Source organism: Thalassophryne amazonica, chromosome 13 (genome assembly GCF_902500255.1).
Source record: "Thalassophryne amazonica chromosome 13, fThaAma1.1, whole genome shotgun sequence".
NCBI lineage: Eukaryota > Metazoa > Chordata > Actinopteri > Batrachoidiformes > Batrachoididae > Thalassophryne > Thalassophryne amazonica.
In genome coordinates this window covers 13,482,121-13,504,560 of record NC_047115.1, presented here as the reverse complement: position 1 = coordinate 13,504,560, position 22,440 = coordinate 13,482,121, and the positions used below count along the sequence as shown (strand labels likewise).

The window sequence follows — 22,440 nt, the reverse complement described above, 5'->3', positions numbered from 1 at the left end:
TTTCAGCGGTCCTTCCGCCTCTGTGGGACCCAGTTTGAGGACCAACTGTCCCGTTCACGTGCGCACATGTAAACAATAATAAAAAAAAAGATACTCCGCTGCTTGCTGCAGCTCACTCTTCCCCCAAAAAACTCTGTCATAATTGTGTTTAGAAACCAGTCACCATTTGTTTTATTATACATCTGTGTAGTTAATAAAATATTCTCCACAGACGATTCGCTCGCGCACACGTTAAAAAAAGAAAGAAAGAAAGAAAGCAAGAAAGAAACTCTGCTGCTTGCTGCAGGGCTGCTCCTCGCTCTTTCCCAAAAAACTGTCATAATTGTGTTTATAAACCAGTCAGCATTTGCTTTATTATACATCTGTGTAGTTAATTAATAAAATATTCTCCACAGACGATTCGCTCGTGCGAACGTAAAAAAAAGAAAAGGAAAAAACTCTGCTCCCCGCTGCTATGGGGCTGCAGTTCACTCCAAAAACTCTCTCATAATTGTGAAATAAAGGACAAAAGAGACATAAGTCCTGCTCACAGGCTGCTACCAGATATTGGATATGTTCACATCTTCAGTCAAACTCCAGACATCTCCACGTCACTACATATTCAGTCCCTAATTGGTCATCGCGGTGCGAAGAGACGTAAAAGTTCAGATTTTTCAACTTGGGGAGGAGGGCAATGTGACGTGACACGATGCAATATCGCGCCACAAACACGCAAAACGCTCAAAATTGCTTCACTCGCGTCCATCGCGTCGCGCTGCGCGGTTTGGCGCCAAAACGCATCCTTACATAGGGATTACATGGCAACATGTGGCTGCAGTCGCTCGCGTCGTGCCCACGCGGCATTACACAAAATCAAGCTGTCTACATGTTTTTGGAGAAAAAAAAAGAAAAGGGGGGAACCCCTCTTCAGTTTTTATACAGCTGTGCATGTTACACAGAAAGAAATCATGCTCACTGCTATTGGGTTGTGTTTCTGGCAGGTCCTGTGCTTCCATTCTGTATTTCTGGCTGCAAACTGACTTTTCCTTCTGGTTATACAAGCACATTATCGTTTTACCATTTGTTAAAATCAAGAACCAATTAAAAAAAAAAGAAATTTGATCTTTACAACATACTAGAATGATTGTATTCTTATTACCAAGTAAACTTCACCTCAGGTGAAAAGTGATCCCGAATCTGCTCTGACATCAGATCCACCTACTTTTGGACCTCTGAGTATAAATCCAACTTTCTCCTGCAGACGTTTTTCATGAGCATGTCTGAGCTGTCAGCTTCTCTTTGTCCAAAGTAAATAAACACATCATGTGTCACAGCAGCCTGCCAGATGTTTTATGTTGAGCCCTGAGGACAGGTCCAAAAATCTATAATAGGTGCCCACTGAGCTTTATTAAAATCACTGCATGTGGGGTGTAGAAATACAATGTGCTCCTTGGATCAAGATGTGCCCTAAGATGTGATTAAACACTGACTCAAACGTACAGTGCACCTGGAAAGTATTCACAGCACTTCAGTTTTTACACATTTTGTTATGTTACAGCCTTATTCCAAAATGGAGTAAATTAAATTTTTCCCTCAAAATTCTACCCACAACACCCCATAATGACAACATGAAAAAGTTTTGAAATTTATTAAAATAAAACACTAATAAATCACATGTACATAAGTATTCACATCCTTTGCTGAATACTTTGTTGATGCATCTTTGGCAGCAACTACAGACTCAAGTCTTCTTGAATATCAATCAATCAATCAACTTTTTTTTTATATAGCGCCAAATCACAACAAACAGTTGCCCCAAGGCACTTTATATTGTAAGGCAAGGCCATACAACAATCATGAAAAACCCCAACGGTCAAAACGACCCCCTGTGAGCAAGCACTTGGCAACAGTGGGAAGGAAAAACTCCCTCTTAACAGGAAGAAACCTCCAGCAGAACCAGGCTCAGGGAGGGGCAGTCTTCTGCTGAGACTGGTTGGGGCTGAGGGAAAGAACCAGGAAAAAGACATGCTGTGGAGGGGGGCAGAGATCGATCACTAATGATTAAATGCGGAGTGATGCATACAGAGCAAAAAGAGAAAGAAACAGTGCATCATGGGAACCCCCCCACAGTCTACGTCTAAAGCAGCATAACCAAGGGATAGTCCAGGGTCACCCGATCCAGCCCTAACTATAAGCCTTAGCGAAAAGGAAAGTTTTAAGCCTAATCTTAAAAGTAGAGAGGGTATCTGTCTCCCTGATCTGAATTGGGAGCTGGTTCCACAGGAGAGGAGCCTGAAAGCTGAAGGCTCTGCCTCCCATTCTACTCTTACAAACCCTAGGAACTACAAGTAAGCCTGCAGTCTGAGAGCGAAGCGCTCTATTAGGGTGATATGGTACTACGAGGTCCCTGAGATAAGATGGGACCTGATTATTCAAAACCTTATAAGTAAGAAGAAGAATTTTAAATTCTATTCTAGAATTAACAGGAAGCCAATGAAGAGAGGCCAACACGGGTGAGATATGCTCTCTCCTGCTAGTCCCCGTCAGTACTCTAGCTGCAGCATTTTGAATTAACTGAAGGCTTTTTAGGGAACTTTTAGGACAACCTGATAATAAAGAATTACAATAGTCCAGCCTAGAGGAAATAAATGCATGAATTAGTTTTTCAGCATCACTCTGAGACAAGACCTTTCTGATTTTAGAGATATTGCGTAAATGCAAAAAGGCAGTCCTACATATTTGTTTAATATGCGCTTTGAATGACATATCCTGATCAAAATGACTCCAAGATTTCTCACAGTATTACTAGAGGTCAGGGAAATGCCATCCAGAGTAAAGATCTGGTTAGACACCATGCTTCTAAGATTTGTGGGGCCAAGTACAATAACTTCAGTTTTATCTGAGTTTAAAAGCAGGAAATTAGAGGTCATCCATGTCTTTATGTCTGTAAGACAATCCTGCAGTTTAGCTAATTGGTGTGTGTCCTCTGGCTTCATGGATAGATAAAGCTGGGTATCATCTGCGTAACAATGAAAATTTAAGCAATACCGTCTAATAATACTGCCTAAGGGAAGCATGTATAAAGTGAATAAAATTGGTCCTAGCACAGAACCTTGTGGAACTCCATAATTAACTTTAGTCTGTGAAGAAGATTCCCCATTTACATGAACAAACTGTAATCTATTAGACAAATATGATTCAAACCACCGCAGCGCAGTGCCTTTAATACCTATGACATGCTCTAATCTCTGTAATAAAATTTTATGGTCAACAGTATCAAAAGCAGCACTGAGGTCCAACAGAACAAGCACAGAGATAAGTCCACTGTCCGAAGCCATAAGAAGATCATTTGTAACCTTCACTAATGCTGTTTCTGTACTATGATGAATTCTAAAACCTGACTGAACCTCTTCAAATAGACCATTCCTCTGCAGGTGATCAGTTAGCTGTTTTACAACTACCCTCTCAAGAATCTTTGAGAGAAAAGGAAGGTTGGAGATTGGCCTATAATTAGCTAAAATAGCTGGGTCAAGTGATGGCTTTTTAAGTAATGGTTTAATTACTGCCACCTTAAAAGCCTGTGGTACATAGCCAACTAACAAAGATAAGTTGATCATATTTAAGATTGAAGCATTAAATAATGGTAGGACTTCCTTGAGCAGCCTGGCAGGAATGGGGTCTAATAAACATGTTGATGGTTTGGATGAAGTAACTAATGAAAATAACTCAGACAGAACAATCGGAGAGAAACAGTCTAACCAAATACCGGCATCACTGAAAGCAGCCAAAGATAACGATACATCTTTGGGATGGTTATGAGTAATTTTTTCTCTAATAGTCAAAATTTTGTTAGCAAAGAAAGTCATGAAGTCATTACTAGTTAAAGTTAATGGAATACTCAGCTCAATAGAGCTCTGACTCTTTGTCAGCCTGGCTACAGTGCTGAAAAGAAACCTGGGGTTGTTCTTATTTTCTTCAATTAGTGATGAGTAGAAAGATGTCCTAGCTTTACGGAGGGCTTTTTTATAGAGCAACAAACTCTTTTTCCAGGCTAAGTGAAGATCTTCTAAATTAGTGAGACGCCATTTCCTCTCCAACTTACGGGTTATCTGCTTTAAGCTACGAGTTTGTGAGTTATACCACGGAGTCAGACACTTCTGATTTAAAGCTCTCTTTTTCAGAGGAGCTACAGCATCCAAAGTTGTCTTCAATGAGGATGTAAAACTATTGACGAGATACTCTAACTCCCTTACAGAGTTTAGGTAGCTACTCTGCTCTGTGTTGGTATATGACAATAGAGAACATAAAGAAGGAATCATATCCTTAAACCTAGTTATGATGCCACAAGTTTGGTGCACCTATCTTTGGGCAGTTTGGTCCATTCCTCTTTGCAGCACCTCTCAAGCTCCATCAGGTTGGATGGGGAGCGTCGTTGCACAGCCATTTTCAGATCTCTCCAGAGATGTTCAATTGGATTCAGGTCTGGGCTCTGACTGGGCCACTCAAGGACATTCACAGAGTTGTCCTGAAGACACTCCTTTGATATCTTGGCTGTGTGCTTAGGGTCATTGTCCTGCTGAAAGATGAACCGTTGCCCCAGTCTGAGGTCAAGAGCGCTCTGGAGCCAGGATGTCTCTGTACATTGCTGCATTCATCTTTCCCTCAATCCTGACTAGTCTCCCAGTTCCTGCCACTGTAAAACATCCCCACAGCTGTTGGGTTGGTGCCTGGCTTCCTCCAAACATGACGCCTGGCATTTATACCAAAGAGTTCAATCTTTGTCTCATCAGATCAGAGACTTTTGCTTCTCATGGTCTGAGAGTCCTTCAGGTGCCTTTTGGCAAATTCCACGTGGGCTGCCATGTGCCTTTTACTAAGGAGTGGCTTCTGTCTGGCCACTCTACCATACAGGCAAGGGCACAATTTCGAACTAGAAATTACGGGGGACAAAGTGCGAGGCCCGCAGGGCTGAAGCCCATAGGCCGGGGGTCTGGGGGCTGCTTTAGGCCCCCAGACGCCAACGGTTTGTAGATAAGCTCAGATGCATTCTGAGCATCCAGAACAGTAATTTTAATGTTTTGAGAAGACCATAAATTGGACACCATTTGACTTATGCAATTTGAAACTGTGGATATAAGTACTTTATTCTGAGAATAGCCAGCATTGATTTTATTAACATCCTGGTGTAAATAAGGTATCACCACATGTGTAGAACTCAAAAAGAATGATAGGTTGAGTTTTCATTAAAAAAACAACTGCAATGTGGTAAAATGTATTCATAAATATGAAAGAACAGGCTCTTAATAATTATTAACTATCGCATACTGTATTTTTTTCTCAAGATTTATTTTTGCATAAGTTTGAAAAAACAACAGATCATAAGTTTAGGATAAATTACTTATCATGAATTTATTTTTCGAAATGGCACTAATGACAACACTCATACTGAACATAATTTCGCCTGCATAGACTGATTTTGGAGATCAAGCAATAATTGCAGATGGGCTTTCTGAGGACCCAGATAGTTTTTCTGATTTCCTTTTCTAACTTTCAGAATTTAGTAAATTAGCATATGGTCCATTGATACTTATGTGTAGACACTATTCGCTAGAGGCAACTATTTTTGGTTTCAAATCTGGGCAAATTAAGTCCCAGAAAATTCTGAATGTGACAAACAAGAAACAGGTGTTGTAAACAAGTCAATGCTGCTAAAAATACAAACTTGCAGAAACAAAGATACTATTCTGACATGGTTTTGCACAAAAGACTGACATGGTTTACACGTAAGACTGGCATAGCATGTTTCAAGTACACACATATATTCATTCATTTCATTTTTCATTTATTTATTTATTTCATTCATTTAAAAGAAAAAAAAAAAACAGAAAAGCAGAAATAAAGCATCTCCATTACCAGAATGAAAAGGAGCAGAGAGAAGAACAAGTCTTATATTTTCTGCCCCTTTTTACAATACAATCTTTCAATATCCAGCGTCATTTTTCAACATTATTTAACAGATTGTATTTCTTTAACTTGTCACATACCACTGACTTATTTCATAATTATGACCATTATTAAATAGATTACATCTCTGACAGGTTACATTTTTAAACTTAAAACATTTTATACATTATTAACAAATTACATTTTTTTTTTTACTTCCTTACAGCCCACTAACGTATTTTATAGTTTCATACTTACTTAATACATCTAGTTTAATACGTTTTTTAAATAATTTAAGCAACCTTAATTCTTTAATTTCTTTGTTGAGATTGTTCCATAATTTTACACCATTTACTGCAATACTCCGTTCTTTTACTCTGGTTCTGTATCTTGGTTTTCTAAAGACTTCTATTCCTTTCAGTTTATAACTATATATACTCAACAAAAATATAAACGCAACACTTTTGGTTTTGCTCCCATTTTGTATGAGATTAACTCAACGATCTAAAACTTTTTCCACATACACAATATCACCATTTCCCTCAAATATTGTTCACAAACCAGTCTAAATCTGTGATAGTGAGCACTTCTCCTTTGCTGAGATAATCCATCCCACCTCACAGGTGTGCCATATCAAGATGCTGATTAGACACCATGATTAGTGCACAGGTGTGCCTTAGACTGCCAACAATAAAAGGCCACTCTGAAAGGTGCAGTTTTGTTTTATTGGGGGGGATACCAGTCAGTATTTGGTGTGACCACCATTTGCCTCATGCAGTGCAACACATCTCCTTCGCATCATCCGTGAAGAGAACACCTCTCCAATGTGCCAAACGGCAGCGAATGTGAGCATTTGCCCACTCAAATTGGTTACGACGACGAACTGGAGTCAGGTCGAGACCCCGATGAGGACGACGAGCATGCAGATGAGCTTCCCTGAGACAGTTTCTGACAGTTTGTGCAGAAATTCTTTGGTTATGCAAACCGATTGTTTCAGCAGCTGTCCGAGTGGCTGGTCTCAGACGATCTTGGAGGTGAACATGCTGGATGTGGAGGTCCTGGGCTGGTGTGGTTACACGTGGTCTGCGGTTGTGAGGCTGGTTGGATGTACTGCCAAATTCTCTGAAACACCTTTGGAGACGGCTTATGGTAGAGAAATGAACATTCAATACACGAGCAACAGTTCTGGTTGACATTCCTGCTGTCAGCATGCCAATTGCACGCTCCTTCAAATCTTGCGCCATCTGTGGCATTGTGCTGTGTGATTAAAACTGCACCTTTCAGAGTGGCCTTTTATTGTGGACAGTCTAAGGCACACCTGTGCACTAATCATGGTGTCTAATCAGCATCTTGATATGGCACACCTGTGAGGTGGGATGGATTATCTCAGCAAAGGAGAAGTGCTCACTATCACAGATTTAGACTGGTTTGTGAACAATATTTGAGAGAAATGGTGATATTGTATATGTGGAAAAAGTTTTAGATCTTTGAGTTCATCTCATACAAAATGGGAGCAAAACCAAAAGTGTTGCGTTTGTAAAGCATTTTTATTAGCTTGGTACATTGTTTGTAATATTTTCAAATCGACCATATCACGAAATTTAAGTACCCTGTACTTAATGAACAATGGATTAGATGGATCTCTAAAACCACTGTTGCTAATCACCCTTAAAGCCCTTTTCTGCAGAATAAACAAAGGTTGTATATAAGTTGTATATGTTGATCCCCAGATTTCTACACAATAAGTTAAATATGGGAAAATCAATGAATTGTACAATGTTAATAAACCATAACTATTTAATGAATATTTTACTTTATGCAAAACAGCAATGGCTTTCGCTATTTTCCCTTTTATGTAATTTATGTGTGACTTCCATGTAAGATCTTCATCAATTATGACTCCTAAAAATTTCATTTCTTTTACCCTTTGTATATCCATTCCATATATTTGTAATGACACTTTTTTTTTTGCTCTGTCATTAAACAATATGAAATTTGTCTTATTAATATTTAGTGACAGTCTGTTTATATCAAACCAATGCTTAACCTTTTCCAATTCTGTTTTTATCACTTGTGCTACTTCCTGTATATCTGATCCAGAGTAAAACAGCATTGTATCATCAGCAAATAAAATGCTACCAAGCACATTAGATACATTCACAAAATCATTGATATACAAAATAAACAGTTTGGGTCCAAGTACTGATCCTTGTGGTACTCCATAAGCAATATTACACAATTCTGATTTGATATTATTTATCTGAACAAACTGTTTTCTGTTTTCTAAGTAGCTTTTTACCCACTGATGTGCAATACCTCTTATTCCATATTGTTGTAACTTGTGAAGCAATCTTGAGTGGTCAATAACATCAAAAGCTTTTTTCAAGTCAATAAAAATACTGACAAAATAATCCTTATTTTCTATTGTTGATATTTTCTCTATTAATTCCATAATTGCCATAGCTGTCGAATGTTTTGTTCTGAATCCATACTGAGCATTATTTAAAATATGATGTTTCTCAGTGAATTTATCCAACCTTGTCACAAAAACTTTTTCCATAATTTTAGAAAACTGTGGAAGCAATGATACTGGCCTGTAATTAGAGAATTTATGTTTGTCTCCATTTTTATATAATGGGACTACCTTGGCAATTTTCATTTCATCTGGAAAAATCCCTGTTGACAGAGACAGATTGCAAATATAAGTAAATGGTTCAATAACAGTTTCTATTATACTTTTTACAGTCATCATGTCTAAATCTTCATGGTCAGTTGATCTTTTGCTTACACAGTTTTTTACAATATTTCTTATTTCATCTTTTTCCACATTGTCCAGGAAAATACTATTGACCGTATTTACAAGTGTATGTAATGTATCTTCTACTATTGGTTTATTTCCCACCAGACTTGATCCTACATTTGAAAAATAATCATTAAACCCATTTGCCACTTCTTTTATGTCATATATCTCTTTATTTTCTTTGACAAAGTAATTTGGAAAAGTTGCTTTCGCTCCATCACTTTCAGTCACACTTTTTATAATTCCCCATGTTGCCCTCATATTATCTTTACTCTTATTTAATTGTTCACTATAATAATCTTTTTTTTTGTTTCCTAATTATTGTCAATAGCTTATTTTTATATTTTTTGTATCTGTGTTCTGTTTCCTTTGTTTGCATTTTTAAAAAGCACCTGTATAAATAGTTTTTCTTTGCACAAGCATTTTTTATTCCCTTAGTCAGCCATGGTTTATTTACTCTTTTCTTACTAATTTCTATTTACAGTTTTTATTATATGATTTCATCAATATTTTCATAAATGAGTTATATGCTACATTAACATCACTGACAAACTTCTTCCCAATTTTGATTTTTAAGATCATATTTTAATGCCTCCAAGGCATTTACTGACTTGTCTCTTTTAAAGTTTATAACAGTTTTTTTTTCTTGTACCTATTTTTATATTTAAATATTGAAAAGACTGGTAAATGATCACTAACATCTGTCATCAAGATCCCATTCCTGATAATTTCATCTGTTCTATTTGTAAATATATTGTCGATTACCGTTGCACTTTGCGATGTGATTCTGGTTGGTTTTGTTATCAAGTGGAATAACCCCAAACTATACATTGAATTCACAAAATCACTTATTCTTTGGCAACTGGAGTTCTCTATGTTAATGTTAAAGTCTCCACATATAAAAAGCGTTTTGTTTTTAATTTGATGGAATAACTATTATTCTATCTGTAAATTTCACAACACAAGTGTCTGGTGCTCTGTATACACAACTGATTAAAATATTTTTAGATGTTTCATGTACAAGTTCCACTGTTACAATTTCTATGATGTCATCCACAGTTGTCATTTCTTCTACAATTGTACATATCAGATCTGCCTTTATGTACAGAGCAACACCACCGCCCCCTTTATCTCTTCTGTTCACAAAATACAGCTCATATCCCTCTATTTGAACATCAGCCATGAGATCATCATTAAGCCAAGATTCTGTGATTGCAACAATACTAAATCTATTTTTAAACTGATTTAAATAATCTTTTATTTGCGACATTTTACAATACAAGCTTCGACTGTTTATATGTAAGAGTGACAGGGTATCTTCTGCAATTTTTTTCACTATTTAGCTGTTCTACCGTATAATACTCACAACCAATCGTTTTTAAGTCAAATATACTTTCATCAATATTAGTGTCTATGTCATATATTTTAATATATGACATATATATATATATATATATATATATATATATATATACATATATATATATATATATATATATATATATATATATATATATATATATATATATATATATGTCAGAAGGTGGAGGGGCCATACCATATTCTGTCCCCCCTGGTTGAAAAGGTGGGGGGGACATGTCCCCCCATCCCCCACCAAATTGCGCCCATGCATACAGGCCTGATTGGTGGATTGCTGAAGAGATGGTTGTCCTTCTGGAAGGTTCTCTGCTCTCCACAGAAGAATCCTGGAGCTCTGACAGAGTGACCATCAGGTTCTTGGTCACCTCCCTGACTAAGGTCCTTCTCCCCTGATCACTCAGTTTAGACAGTCAGCTTGGTGGATCCGAACTTCTTCCATTTATGGATGATGGAGGCCACTGTGCTCATTGGGACCTTCAAAGCAGCAGAAATGTTTCTGTACCCTTCCCCAGATTTGTGCCTGCAGACAATCCTGTCTCAGAGGTCTCTAGACAATTCCTTTGTCTTCATGTGTTATGTGTCGACGCGGGTTGAGGAGCGGACCTGCGTCAGACAGAACCCAGCGCTAAAAATAACCAGAAAGCGGTTCCAACAACAGAAACAATTTATTTTTCACCTGTGCATAATAATGTGTACAAAACTAAAAGAACGTCCTTCTGGTGGAGTGACTGTTGGCACGCTCTTAAGCGCCCAAAAGGATAGAAGCCCGGCGCTCCTGGACCCACTACCACCAGACAAACACCCCCCAGGTGGACACGACAAACTGACTCTCTGTGAAGCAAAGAAGAGGTGAGGTAAGTCAGCAGTTACAACAATATCTTTCAAAAGACACACGCTATCAGCAACACATTCAGGTCTGTATTTTTTAACTTTATGCAAATGAGCAGCTTCTCACAACAAGTGGAGGATCACTTATCTGCACGCCACAGCAGTGAGAAGCAAACTGCACAATTCTCATCACAATTCCAGTATACTGCGTAACAAAACACCAAGTTACTATCAACAATTAGTCGAACACTTAATTACCTTTAACGTGTGCTGACAGCATGTGTCCTCACCCTTCCTGCTTCACGGGCTCGATGTGTCAAACCCAGGCGCGGTCCTCAGCGTCTCACAAACGAACATCACAAGGTCGAGTTCCCGGCAGTTCTGCTTGAATCACACATGCCTTAAATGCAGAACGCCATCCAATTATCTGCTTCAGCTGAAAGTCTTTAAGGTTGCATGTGAGCACCAGTCACAGGATGTTGATGAGGGTGAGGACTCTTCAGCCAGCACCTTCTCCACAGACAAATCAGTTCTCATGCCACCTGAGGAGCAAAGAAAAGAAAACACCAAAACATCCAGCCACACCCCCCAACACACAACATCATGCTTGGTTTGTGCTCTGTCATGCACTGTCAACTGGGGGATCTTATATGTAGACAGGTGTGTGCCTTTCCATATTATGTCCAGTCAACTGAATTTACCCCAGGTGGACTCCAATTAAGCTGCAGAAACATCTCAAGGATGATCAGTGGAAACAGGATGCACCTGAGCTCAAATTTGAGCTTCATGATAAAGGCTGTGAATACTTGTGTGCATGTGACTTCTTAGTTTTTATATTTAACACATTTACAAAAATCCCCCCCCCCCCCACACACACACATTTTCACATTGTCATTATGGGGTATTGTGTGTAGAATTTTGAGGGGAAAAATTTAATTTACTCCATTTTGGAATATGGCTGAAAAATAACTCAATATGGAAACAGTGAAGCACTGTAGATACTTTCCAGATGCACTGTCTCAATAAACAAGGTTACATTTATGAAAATAAAAAGGAATCCTTATACCCACGAACATGCCGGACATTTTTATTATTTAAAAACTGTTGGCATCTCAAACAGCATTTTTCCTTCCTCTAAAGCAGGGGTAGGCAACCTGTTCCAGAAAGAGCCATGAGGGTGCAGGTTTTCTTTGCAGCCACTGACTCCACCAGGTGATTTCACTGATTAACTGATTCCATCTGCTCAAAGTGATATTAATCAGTAAAATCACCTGGTGGAGTCAGTGGCTGCAAAGAAAACCTGCACCCTCATGGCTCTTTCTGGAACAGGTTGCCTATCCCTGCTCTAAAGTGTGCCACGGTGGTGGTTTTTAAAACTTTTTTTGTCATAGAATGCAAAGGCTTTTTAGAGTAATGTTTCCCAAAAGGTTCCTTTTTACCACCTTAAAGAGCTGAGATGGCTCAAACTCTGTTATACCAAGATGAATAATTCAGTCCAGACTCTTAAAAAACTCTCTTCACAAAACTTTTTTTTTTTTAACTGTTTCTATTTATTGCACTTTGTAACTGTCATTATTTCTGATTTGCCTTCAATGTTTCAATGTTTGGAATGAGTCTGGTATTTGATTTTTGATCTGATCTTTTATTACTGAACCCAGTTCCTTGATCTTTGGTGTGTGATCCTGATGCCTTTGAGCCTGATTGCAGCATCAAAGCAAACTGACCGTCATGTTAAAATCCATCGACAGATGAGACAAGAAAACTCACTAAGGTGCGCTTAAGTTTGTTAATAAACTTGTTCTTCTTCCCAGTGGTTAAGTACGCTTATTGCACCTAGGGTCTGCTGTGGTCACTCCGATTGAAACAAGGGAGAGGTCTTGTAATTTGTTTGTTGGTGAATTGTTATTAGTTATTAGGCACCCATTGTTATTCAAACTACCGAAAGTCAGGGTTCATGCCCAAATTGCCTCCTGGGCAGGTTCAGCGTCATGATGTTCCACTTTATCTCACGATAATCATTACAATTTCTTTTTGAATTCCGTGCAATCATGTTAATGGATGCTGCACAAAAGGCAGCATGTGGTACCTTATCATTTGCCACTTCATTGTTTGCTTGTCTGTTAGCAGGATAACTCAAAAACAAATAATCAGTTTTCAATGAAAGTTGGTGAGCAGATAGATAATCTTTTGGGAAATAAGTGATCCAGTTTTGTTGGTGATCAAGAATATATTCTGGAACTGAGATCGAGCAGAACATTTGGCACATAGCAACATTTGACTAAAACGTTGTTAGAGGATTTTGAAATTTGGTGAGCAGTTAGAAGATTTTTATTGAAAATTGGTTCTGGAACATATTTTACAGAAAACATGTGACCTTGGCAGAGGTTTGCGCTCTCTGAGTGCCTATTAGCTCATGTTACCTTCACATGTATTTCTGCTGAAGTGAAATAAAAAAGAAAAAAAAAAAACTAATGAAACAGCTTCAGTTGATAACATTCAAATGAATTAAGTTTGTCTAAATTAACATAAAAAGTTGACATATATAAACTTGTTAATTTGGTCAACCTAGTTTACTATGTAGACGAGGGGTTTGACCTAGAAAATACATCTTAAAAACTAACGGATCATCATGTGTGTCTTATATTCAGGACAATATGGTATTTAAGTGTTAACAATTGAAACACTTTTTCAAGTTGGTCCAACATTTTTTTTTTTTACAGTGCAGATGGTTAAGAAGTCAGATATAGGCTCTGAGGAGATCCCCAGAGTCAGGATTCTTCCCCAGACAATAACAGTACACAGTTACAGCTGGGTGTTCTAGGACAATGCAGAGGAAATGTCTTGTCCATGGACACGGACAGGGACCATGGACTGCATTTTATATAGTGCTTTTCTATCTGAATCAGAAGCTCAAAGTGCTTGGCAATGATGCCTCACATTCACCCATGGGCTGCCATGCGAGACACCCAACTGCACACCTGGATCAACTGGGACCTTGACCAACAGCTCTTAGGGATTTCCAGGTTTTAAATCAAGGATCCTCTGGTCTGAAGCCCAGTGCTTAACCACTAGACCATCAGCTCCTCTGAGGTTAAGCTCAGGGCTTATATAGGACCATGACTAGGAATAGAACCCATTTCAGCCCAACTCTTTATCCCACTGAGCTACATGCTCTGCAGAAGCACACCTTCTAATGGCACAACTGTTGCTATGTGGACATCTTAGTCAAGACCGGGATAGTTTAAAGTTTTCCAATCATGTCATCACATGTATGGAAGCTGGAATAAACATGTGTGCACGGTGTGGACATGTCCTCCAGGATCTGTCCAAAGGACTTTGATTACGTTGGTCTGATGCAGCACTTTCACTTCTACTCACCCCTCTTTTGGTCTTTAAATTATTTAATGTCTGCTTTTATCTCCTGCATCAGCACTCACACTCTTTGAAGGTCTCTTGTGAAATGGGCATGTTTGATATCATATTATCTTTATCAGCTTTGTCAGAAATATATAGGGTACAGCTTATTTCATGAACAGAAACAGTGCTTGAGCAACAGATTAAACTCCTTTTTATGTCCCAAAGTAACATCAAAGAAAGAAGCTGATAAAGCTTTTGTGCTTGGGGCCTTTGTAATGTGGAAAAAGTGTGATTAAGCAACTTTAGTAAGATTCATCCTCTATTGAGAAACACCCATTAACATAATATGGATTTGTAATCACCTGGAAACATGTATTTTTTCTGCAATATTAGATTATATAAGAGTTATTTACAAGCATTAGTTATTGATCAGTAATGGTTTAAGGCTTACCATATTTTCCAGAGTACAAGTTGCAGGGTTTTCTTTTCCAAGTTTGACAGGTCCTGCAACTTATATACTGAAAAATCCTGCATTTGTTAATATGAATACATATATTTCCCAGGAATTAATGCACTAAATAAAAGAACATCCATTCATAAAAGTACACTACAACAATACACAAAAATTCCAAATTAAAGACCTGATTAAAAAAAAAAAATCTAAAAGTCTCACATTTTTACTGTACTATTTCCCAGCAATAAGTGTTCATATGTATCTAATGACATCCAAACATGTTGTCTGTTGCATATCTATTTGTCCATTTTGCGTATTTTTTTTTAATTTAAAACTTATCTTAAGTAACAGCACATGCTGTGGTGTGCACATACTAGTGAGTTCCTTCCTGTTGTTAAACTCACTCTTAGGGAAACATTGTGACGTCCACATACAGCAAAGCAGTGTGCCTTATACTCCAGAAAATGCAGCAGTTAAAATTATACATCTTCCTGTGGAGTGTTAGTTTTATCCACTTGTTTTTTTGAGAAATAAAGTGTGAATTTGTCAATATTTAAATTATTTTTTGTTGTTGTTTTGTTTCCCCAGGAGCTGGAGGCTGGTCTCCTCTGAGTTCGGATGTGTATCAGTGGCTGGAGGTCGACCTGGGAGAGCGGAACAACATCACAGCTGTGTCCACGCAAGGCCGTTACGGCAGCTCTGATTGGTTGACAACATATTTGCTGATGGTCAGTGACACTGGACATAACTGGAAACAGTATCAGCAGGAAGACAGCATCGGGGTGCGTATAGCTCCATAACTAAATGTGAGCCACAATGTTAAACAGATTTACGTGACTAATATACTCGTATTTTGCTATCATTGTATGTTTGTTGTAATGAGAGTTGGCACAGTTTTTCAGTGCAAACAGAAGTTGATCTCAGTTTTCTTACCCTGTTAAACAAAAAAAAATAAAAAATAAAAACTAAATAAAGTCTGAAAGCAAGTGTATGCTATGCCAAAAAAATTTTCATTTATTAATATTGTTTTGTTGTTGAATCAGGTCACCACCTTAAAAGTCTCGAAAAATCAACCCTTCAAAGCAGTGACCACAAAACATCCTTTAGGTGATAATTTGCTTCAAAATGTTTTGATTAGTTAGATACCAATCTAAGTACTTAGATGTCATGAGATGACAAATTATGTCATAAATAGGTCAAATGTAGTCTGTGCATAAATGAGTTCACCAGCAATAAATTGACAGGTAAACAGAGAGAATACTAAGGTGATCGCCGGCAGCTAGCCATGAATTTCACTAACAGATCCAGAATTTAGATGAAGTGAGGTTGAGAAACAAGGTCATTTATTATTTGAAACATAGCAAACTGTCCAAATAATGACAAAAATAACATGAGAGAAATGAGTCCAAAATCCCTCTAAACAGAGTCCAAAACAAAAGTTACATGGAAGGAAAAACAAACACTAGATTAACACAGAAATTCAGGAAGACACAGACAATGTGATTCACAGCGAATCTACAGGCAACTGAACAGGGGACAAGTCAAGACTTAAATATAAAAACGAACTAATAAGCAACAGGTGTGTAAAATCAGGGAGAGCAGGAATAACTAACACATGTGAGAACCAAAGGAACACAAAGTGACTGAAAACTAAACCAACACCTAAGGGTAAGTGACAACAGAGGACATAACAAAGCCAAAATATAAATCCAAGTGCAAGATGCAAAAACCAATGTGGAAATCAAAAGTGTATACATGCAACACTAACATGAAACTAACGCAGGAAAAGGGGCACTCAATGATCACACTACAGAAAGAACTGAACAATAACTGAAAACTAAATCCAGGAACACAAGCACAAAATCAACGTGGGACTCAAAAGTATTTAAGTGCAACACAGGCAAAGCTAACATGAGACTAACACAGGAAAAGGGGCACTCAATGATCACACTACACAAAGAACTGAACAATAACCGAAAACTAAATCCAGGAACAGAAGTACAAAATCAACATAGAACTCAACACAGAATACAGTGCTAACAGGGGGAAATAAAATATGATGTTATTGAAACACGTCAGGTCTTTCAAAATGTCTGTGGGTTCTGAACGCAGCATTAGACTCTTATTCTCCTTCAAAGGTATTGGCATCGCCAAACACCTCTGTCCAAAAATATCATGACTCCATAAACTCTTCCAAGGCGTTTCTCAGCGTCAAAGGCAGAGGACTCAGTGACATGAGTGTCATTGCTGACATACGTGAATGTCTCTACAAGTTCCACACAGATACACTTCTGATGGTCGAGTCCAAGACGTCAGTGATAGTCTTGATTGAAGACCATTTCAAACCTGTACAGTCCTGTTCATAAATTAGCAGAATACATGCTCATGCTGTATATCAAAGAAAACCTCCAACTGATTGGGTTAAAACATTTGGTAACACTTTACTTGTATCGTCATAATAGTGACATGACACTCATAATTGTTACATGACACAATCATAAAGGTGTCATAAACATTATGTCATAAACATTATGTTATAAATGTTTATAACTGCTGTCATTAAAGCGTCTTTCGGTTTTTGTAATGACAAGTTGACTAGTTTGCATACAACCGAAGACCAAAAAGGCCAAAGACAACGAAGTCAGCAGGTCAAAGAGCTTTTTCGTATCGTGCACCCACCCTGCGACCGTGAGGCAGTCTGAGTCCGTGGACATTTTTAAGTCAAGACTCAAAACCTATTTTTATTCTCCTTCTTATGAATAGTTTTTATTTTTATTTGTTTTATTCTTTTACTTCTGTTTTTAGTTATGTATTTGAATTTTTTTTAATTCATTTTTAATTATTTATTAAATTTTGTAAGGCATCTTGAGACGGCTTTTGCTGTGATTTGTTGCATTATAAGCTAATTAAATTAATAAAAAAATTTAAATTGGTCGTCACTTTGATTAAAGTCAAGTTGTTACAATCAAGACAACCCAAAAATGTCAACTTGTCATTATAAAAACCAAATCACATTTAATGACAGCAGTCATAAACATTTATGACAGTGATATAATGTTTTTATGACACCTTCATGACTGTGTCATGTAACACTTATGACAGTGTCATGTCACGATTATGACGATACCTTCAAGTAAAGTGTTACCAATTATTTAAAGGATTTTCTGGCAAGAAAAAAGATACAAGTTTTTTGTAATGTAACTTTCAAAAGCGGCCACTCACTGCCTGAACCACATCAGATTGTAGATGTAAAATTATCTTCATCTTCAGTTTCAAGTGGAAAAAGACTTGACAGTAAAGACTATCGTCTCACTCTTCTTCTCGCTGTTTTAAAAAGCTTGGTGATTTTACCCTCTGCATAAATTTCAGTAAGTCCACAACTCCTTCTAAAGCTCCACGCTTTAGTCAGTCTCCATCACGGGGAACATCTGCTGAGTCACTTGTTCCTTCAGCAGCTACGTCTTTTCCTTTAAGCTTCAAGGTTTGTTGGGCTGACTAATACCCGCTCATTCCCCAATTTTTTGCTTCCTTTTTCATCTCCTTCTTTGTGTCTTTGTTTGCATTCACTATCTGGCAATAAAAGAGAGTCGTTGCTTCTGCCAGTATATTTTCTCCTAATCAGGTAAGTCAGCATGAGCGAGTTATCATGGAGATGAAAGGAACAGAATGTCCTCGCAGGTTTTATGCAACATTAAAAAAGCAAATTCTGTTAAATGAGCATTTTGTTAATATCAAAATAGGGAAGTCTTTAAATTTTATTTTATAGAACCTTTGCCATTGAATCACATTTTCTGAGCTAGAAGTCAAATTTAAGGAAATTTCTAAAAAGTGTAAAGTAGTTTTAAACAGCTCTTAATTGAGCTCCAGCTCTGACAACTCAGTTCAGGAATCTACCTAAGTGTGTGTGTGTGTTTGACCATAAAATTCCTTGACCTTTGCCAAAAATGAATTCTTTTAAGGGCAGTTTTGGGGTCAATATTCAGGGATATTTCAACTTTGGTAGTAATGAGCAAAAAGGACTTTGGAGGAAGTAGACTAACAGACAGACAGGTAGTCATGACCTTTTGCCCTAATAATTCACACTTGGCAAATTCACACTTGGTGCAAATTAAAGTGAAAAACATAATGTTGATCTTTGACCTTACGACTTTAATCCCACCCCAATTATGCACATTTGGTAAACTTAATCTCACTGGGGCAATTCAAAATATACATTTTGAACCTAATCTTCACTTGTGCCAAAACAAAGTAAATCTGGGGTTGATCTTCATTAACACGAGAAGTATATTGGAAATCTGTCATACTGGTTTTTGCTGCTCCGTCTCCCTCTGAGATCTGAATTTAGCCCGTTTTTGTGCAAATATAAATGTTATGTCTGAATTTGCGCCAACCTTCATCCTCTGTTTAATTTTGTTAATTCCCTCTCTATAATTCAAGTCTTCCGTTGGAGTAATTTCCACACTGGCTCGAGTCACATTTGCTAAACTGGTGCCTAAAACAAATGAGGCACTTTTCATCTCAGCAGGAAACAGTCATTTCTGAAAATCAGGCACAACTGCTGGAAGCTGCAAAATCAAACTATAAAGGCGGGATATTAGGCTTCATATATTAGTTATCTGTATAACATTTGCATTCACACAGAGTAAAGATCATGTAAGGAAGCATATGAGGACAGTTTCAGAAAAACAACTGATTTTAATTACATTACATTACAGGTGGATGTACTGAGGAGAACAAAAATCTGGTTCTGTGAGTGAGCACGTTCTCTTTTAGGCGTTAGCCCTTTGACTATATTTAGTTTCTGTCAGATGCACTGCTTCACCCAAGAATAAGAATAATGAGAAAAAAGAAGCCTAAAACACAACTTTAGAGCCGTAGAAACAATATATATGATGTGTATTATTTAAAATTTTAATTTAAACTTTATTTAACCAGGTTAGTTCCATTGAGATGGAAATCTCTTTAACAAGGGAGACTTGGAGAATTTTTTTAAAGTTTCCAATTCACCTAACCTGAATCTGTGAATTAGTGACACAACACTAATACATGGACATGACGGAGTCATTTGGGCAATACCTTTACAGTATGGATGCTTATAACAGGTATTAAAAAGGATTTAAATTAATTTTCATCCTGAAATTATCAGGTGTAAGATGACAGTACATCCAAGAAAGTTGAGTTTAACATTTTTGGGTAAGTCTGCCTCAAAAAGAGCATTCTGCTGACTGGAAGTTTTGAGTTTACCTAATGCTCAGTCTGCCTCTTCTGCAGATACCAATTAGACCGTGGCTGCCCATAGACCATAACCTACTGTGATAAATATCCACTTTTAAATGTCAGTCCACCAACAAGTGGTCTGGAACTGTAATTACAACATGCCAGTTTTTTTTTAAACCCAGTGCAAGAATGATAGGATCTGTTTTCTTTTGCACATCCTAGGTATGATCCATTCACAATACCTATATAAATACAATACCATATAATGTGAACGCTAATGCAAACTAGAACCCAAACAGAGGCACAAAAACACTCCAAAATATTATCTAAATAAAATGATATAACACACATATCTATCTATCTATCTATCTATCTATCTATCTATCTATCTATCTATCTATCTATCTATCTATCTATCTATCTATCTATCTATCTATCTATCTATCTATCTATCTATCTATCTATCTATCTATCTATCTATCACACAACATATAGTAATTTAGTAGCCAGGGTGCTACAGAATGAAAACCTAATAATAATAATAATAATAATAATAATAATAATAATAATAATAATAATAATAATAATAATGAAACAACAGAAAAAAACCCAAATATACAAAACTACAGGGATCATGACAAATGCAACAAAAATGCACATTGGAGGAGCACACAAGATAAACCATGATGACCCAGGAAAAGATATGCTGTGAGCTGATTGCTGACATGCAGGACAGGTGTGTGATTGCAGATGAGATGCAGGTGTGGAGGTAAGACAGAGTGAATACAGAGTGCATGCCCACAAACAAGTGAAACCATTACAATGACCCCACAGGAGACCAAAAGGCTGGAAAAAAAAGTGGAAAGTAAAGTGAGACTCCAAATGAAACTCACTGGAAACATGCACAGACCAACATAACGCACCAGGGACCTAACATGAAGCAGCCACCGGAGAAACATGAAGAAAATAACTAGAAATTCAGCAATCCAAGAAAATGCAAAACAAAAAATAGCCATGACAGATAGCGGTCGTAACATATGATGACTATTTTGCACTTATTTTAATTTTCATCTTGTCTTTCTATGGTGCTCTAGAAGTGTCATCGCAAAATGTTTTGCATGTTGAGAGATTGCACGCTCGTTTTACTATATTGTGCGCTTGTTTTACTACGTGGTGTGCTTGTTTTGCTAAATCATGTGCTCGTTTCACTAAACAGTGCTCTTGTTTTACTGTGTGTTTTATTTATTTATTTTTTTATTATTTATATATATATATTATATATAGATTTTTATTATTTATATATATTTTATTTATTTTATTTATATATATATATATATATATATATATATATATATATATATATATATATATATATATATAATTTATTTATTTATTTATTTATTTTTTACTGTGTGCACAATTTACTATATTATGTTCTCGTTTTACTATAGTGTGCGCTCTTTTTAAGCATTGTAAAATGAAGGCACAATTTAGCAACAAAAGAGCACAATTTCTAAAACGAGCGCAAGATTGAGTAAAACAAGGGCACGATTTATTCAAATGAGGGAATGATTTAGTATAATGAGAGCACAATTTAGTGAACATCATTATAAAACATTGTGTCCACGATCTACTTAAATGTGGCCACAATTTGTAAAACATCCTCTCAATATTGTCTTGACACATGTAAACATGAGCACTTTATAGTATATTTCAGATCTCGATCTACTAACCGCAGGTGACCCTGCTACAAAAAGAAGAAGTTCGCTATAAACTGTCACCACCTAATGGTGTAAAACTAAAAAGGCTTGAAATAACTGCCTACAGTTATCATCACTTACCAATATAAACTGTAATGTGTTTAACTGTAATGCCTATGACATGCTCACGTTTTATTAATTCGAGGGCTCAATTGCAATCACAAATGATCATGGCCAGAAAAAAAAAAATCACTTTAAGTGACCTCTCCTGGGTTGTGTACCTTTTCTATAGTGGAGGTTAAATATCAGTTAATCAATTCAAGTTTGTTGGCCAGCTTATGTAAATGAACAAGTCCAGTTCATCACGTTAACCCCTTTACTTCCAATCTGTGCTTCCACGGTGAATAAAAGTTTCCTGCTGAGTAGTTCTGAAGTGTAATTGTTTATTAATGCATAAGACAAAATCAAGCAAATATAGCAATTTGAACATTTTGTATATCAAGCTCTTTTTTGATAACTACACTGAAAAAAGACAATGTTTGAACCAACTTTAAAAAGTGTTACAATTTGTAAAAACCTGAATGAATTAAGTTGTTTGAACTTAAGTTTGAAAGTTAAATCAACTCTAATTTACAAACTTAAGTTCAAACAATTTAATTCATTCAGGTTTTTACAAATTGTAACACTTTTTAAAGTTGGTTCAAACATTCTGTTTTTTCAGTGTACTGAAAAGGCAACAACTCAAGAAACCTGACAAATCTGAAGGAGACGTGATTGTGACC

General features: G+C 36.9%; 1 protein-coding gene across 1 annotated transcript in view; it reads left to right on the top strand.

Moving 5' to 3' along the window:
* Positions 1-22,440, top strand: part of LOC117523525 (contactin-associated protein-like 4) — a 127,886-nt gene that overhangs the window by 27,137 nt on the left and 78,309 nt on the right. Inside the window, exon 3 of the mRNA XM_034185080.1 lies at positions 15,330-15,523. Within this exon, the coding sequence (XP_034040971.1) occupies positions 15,330-15,523 (194 nt within the window). The remainder of the gene's footprint in view (positions 1-15,329; positions 15,524-22,440) is intronic.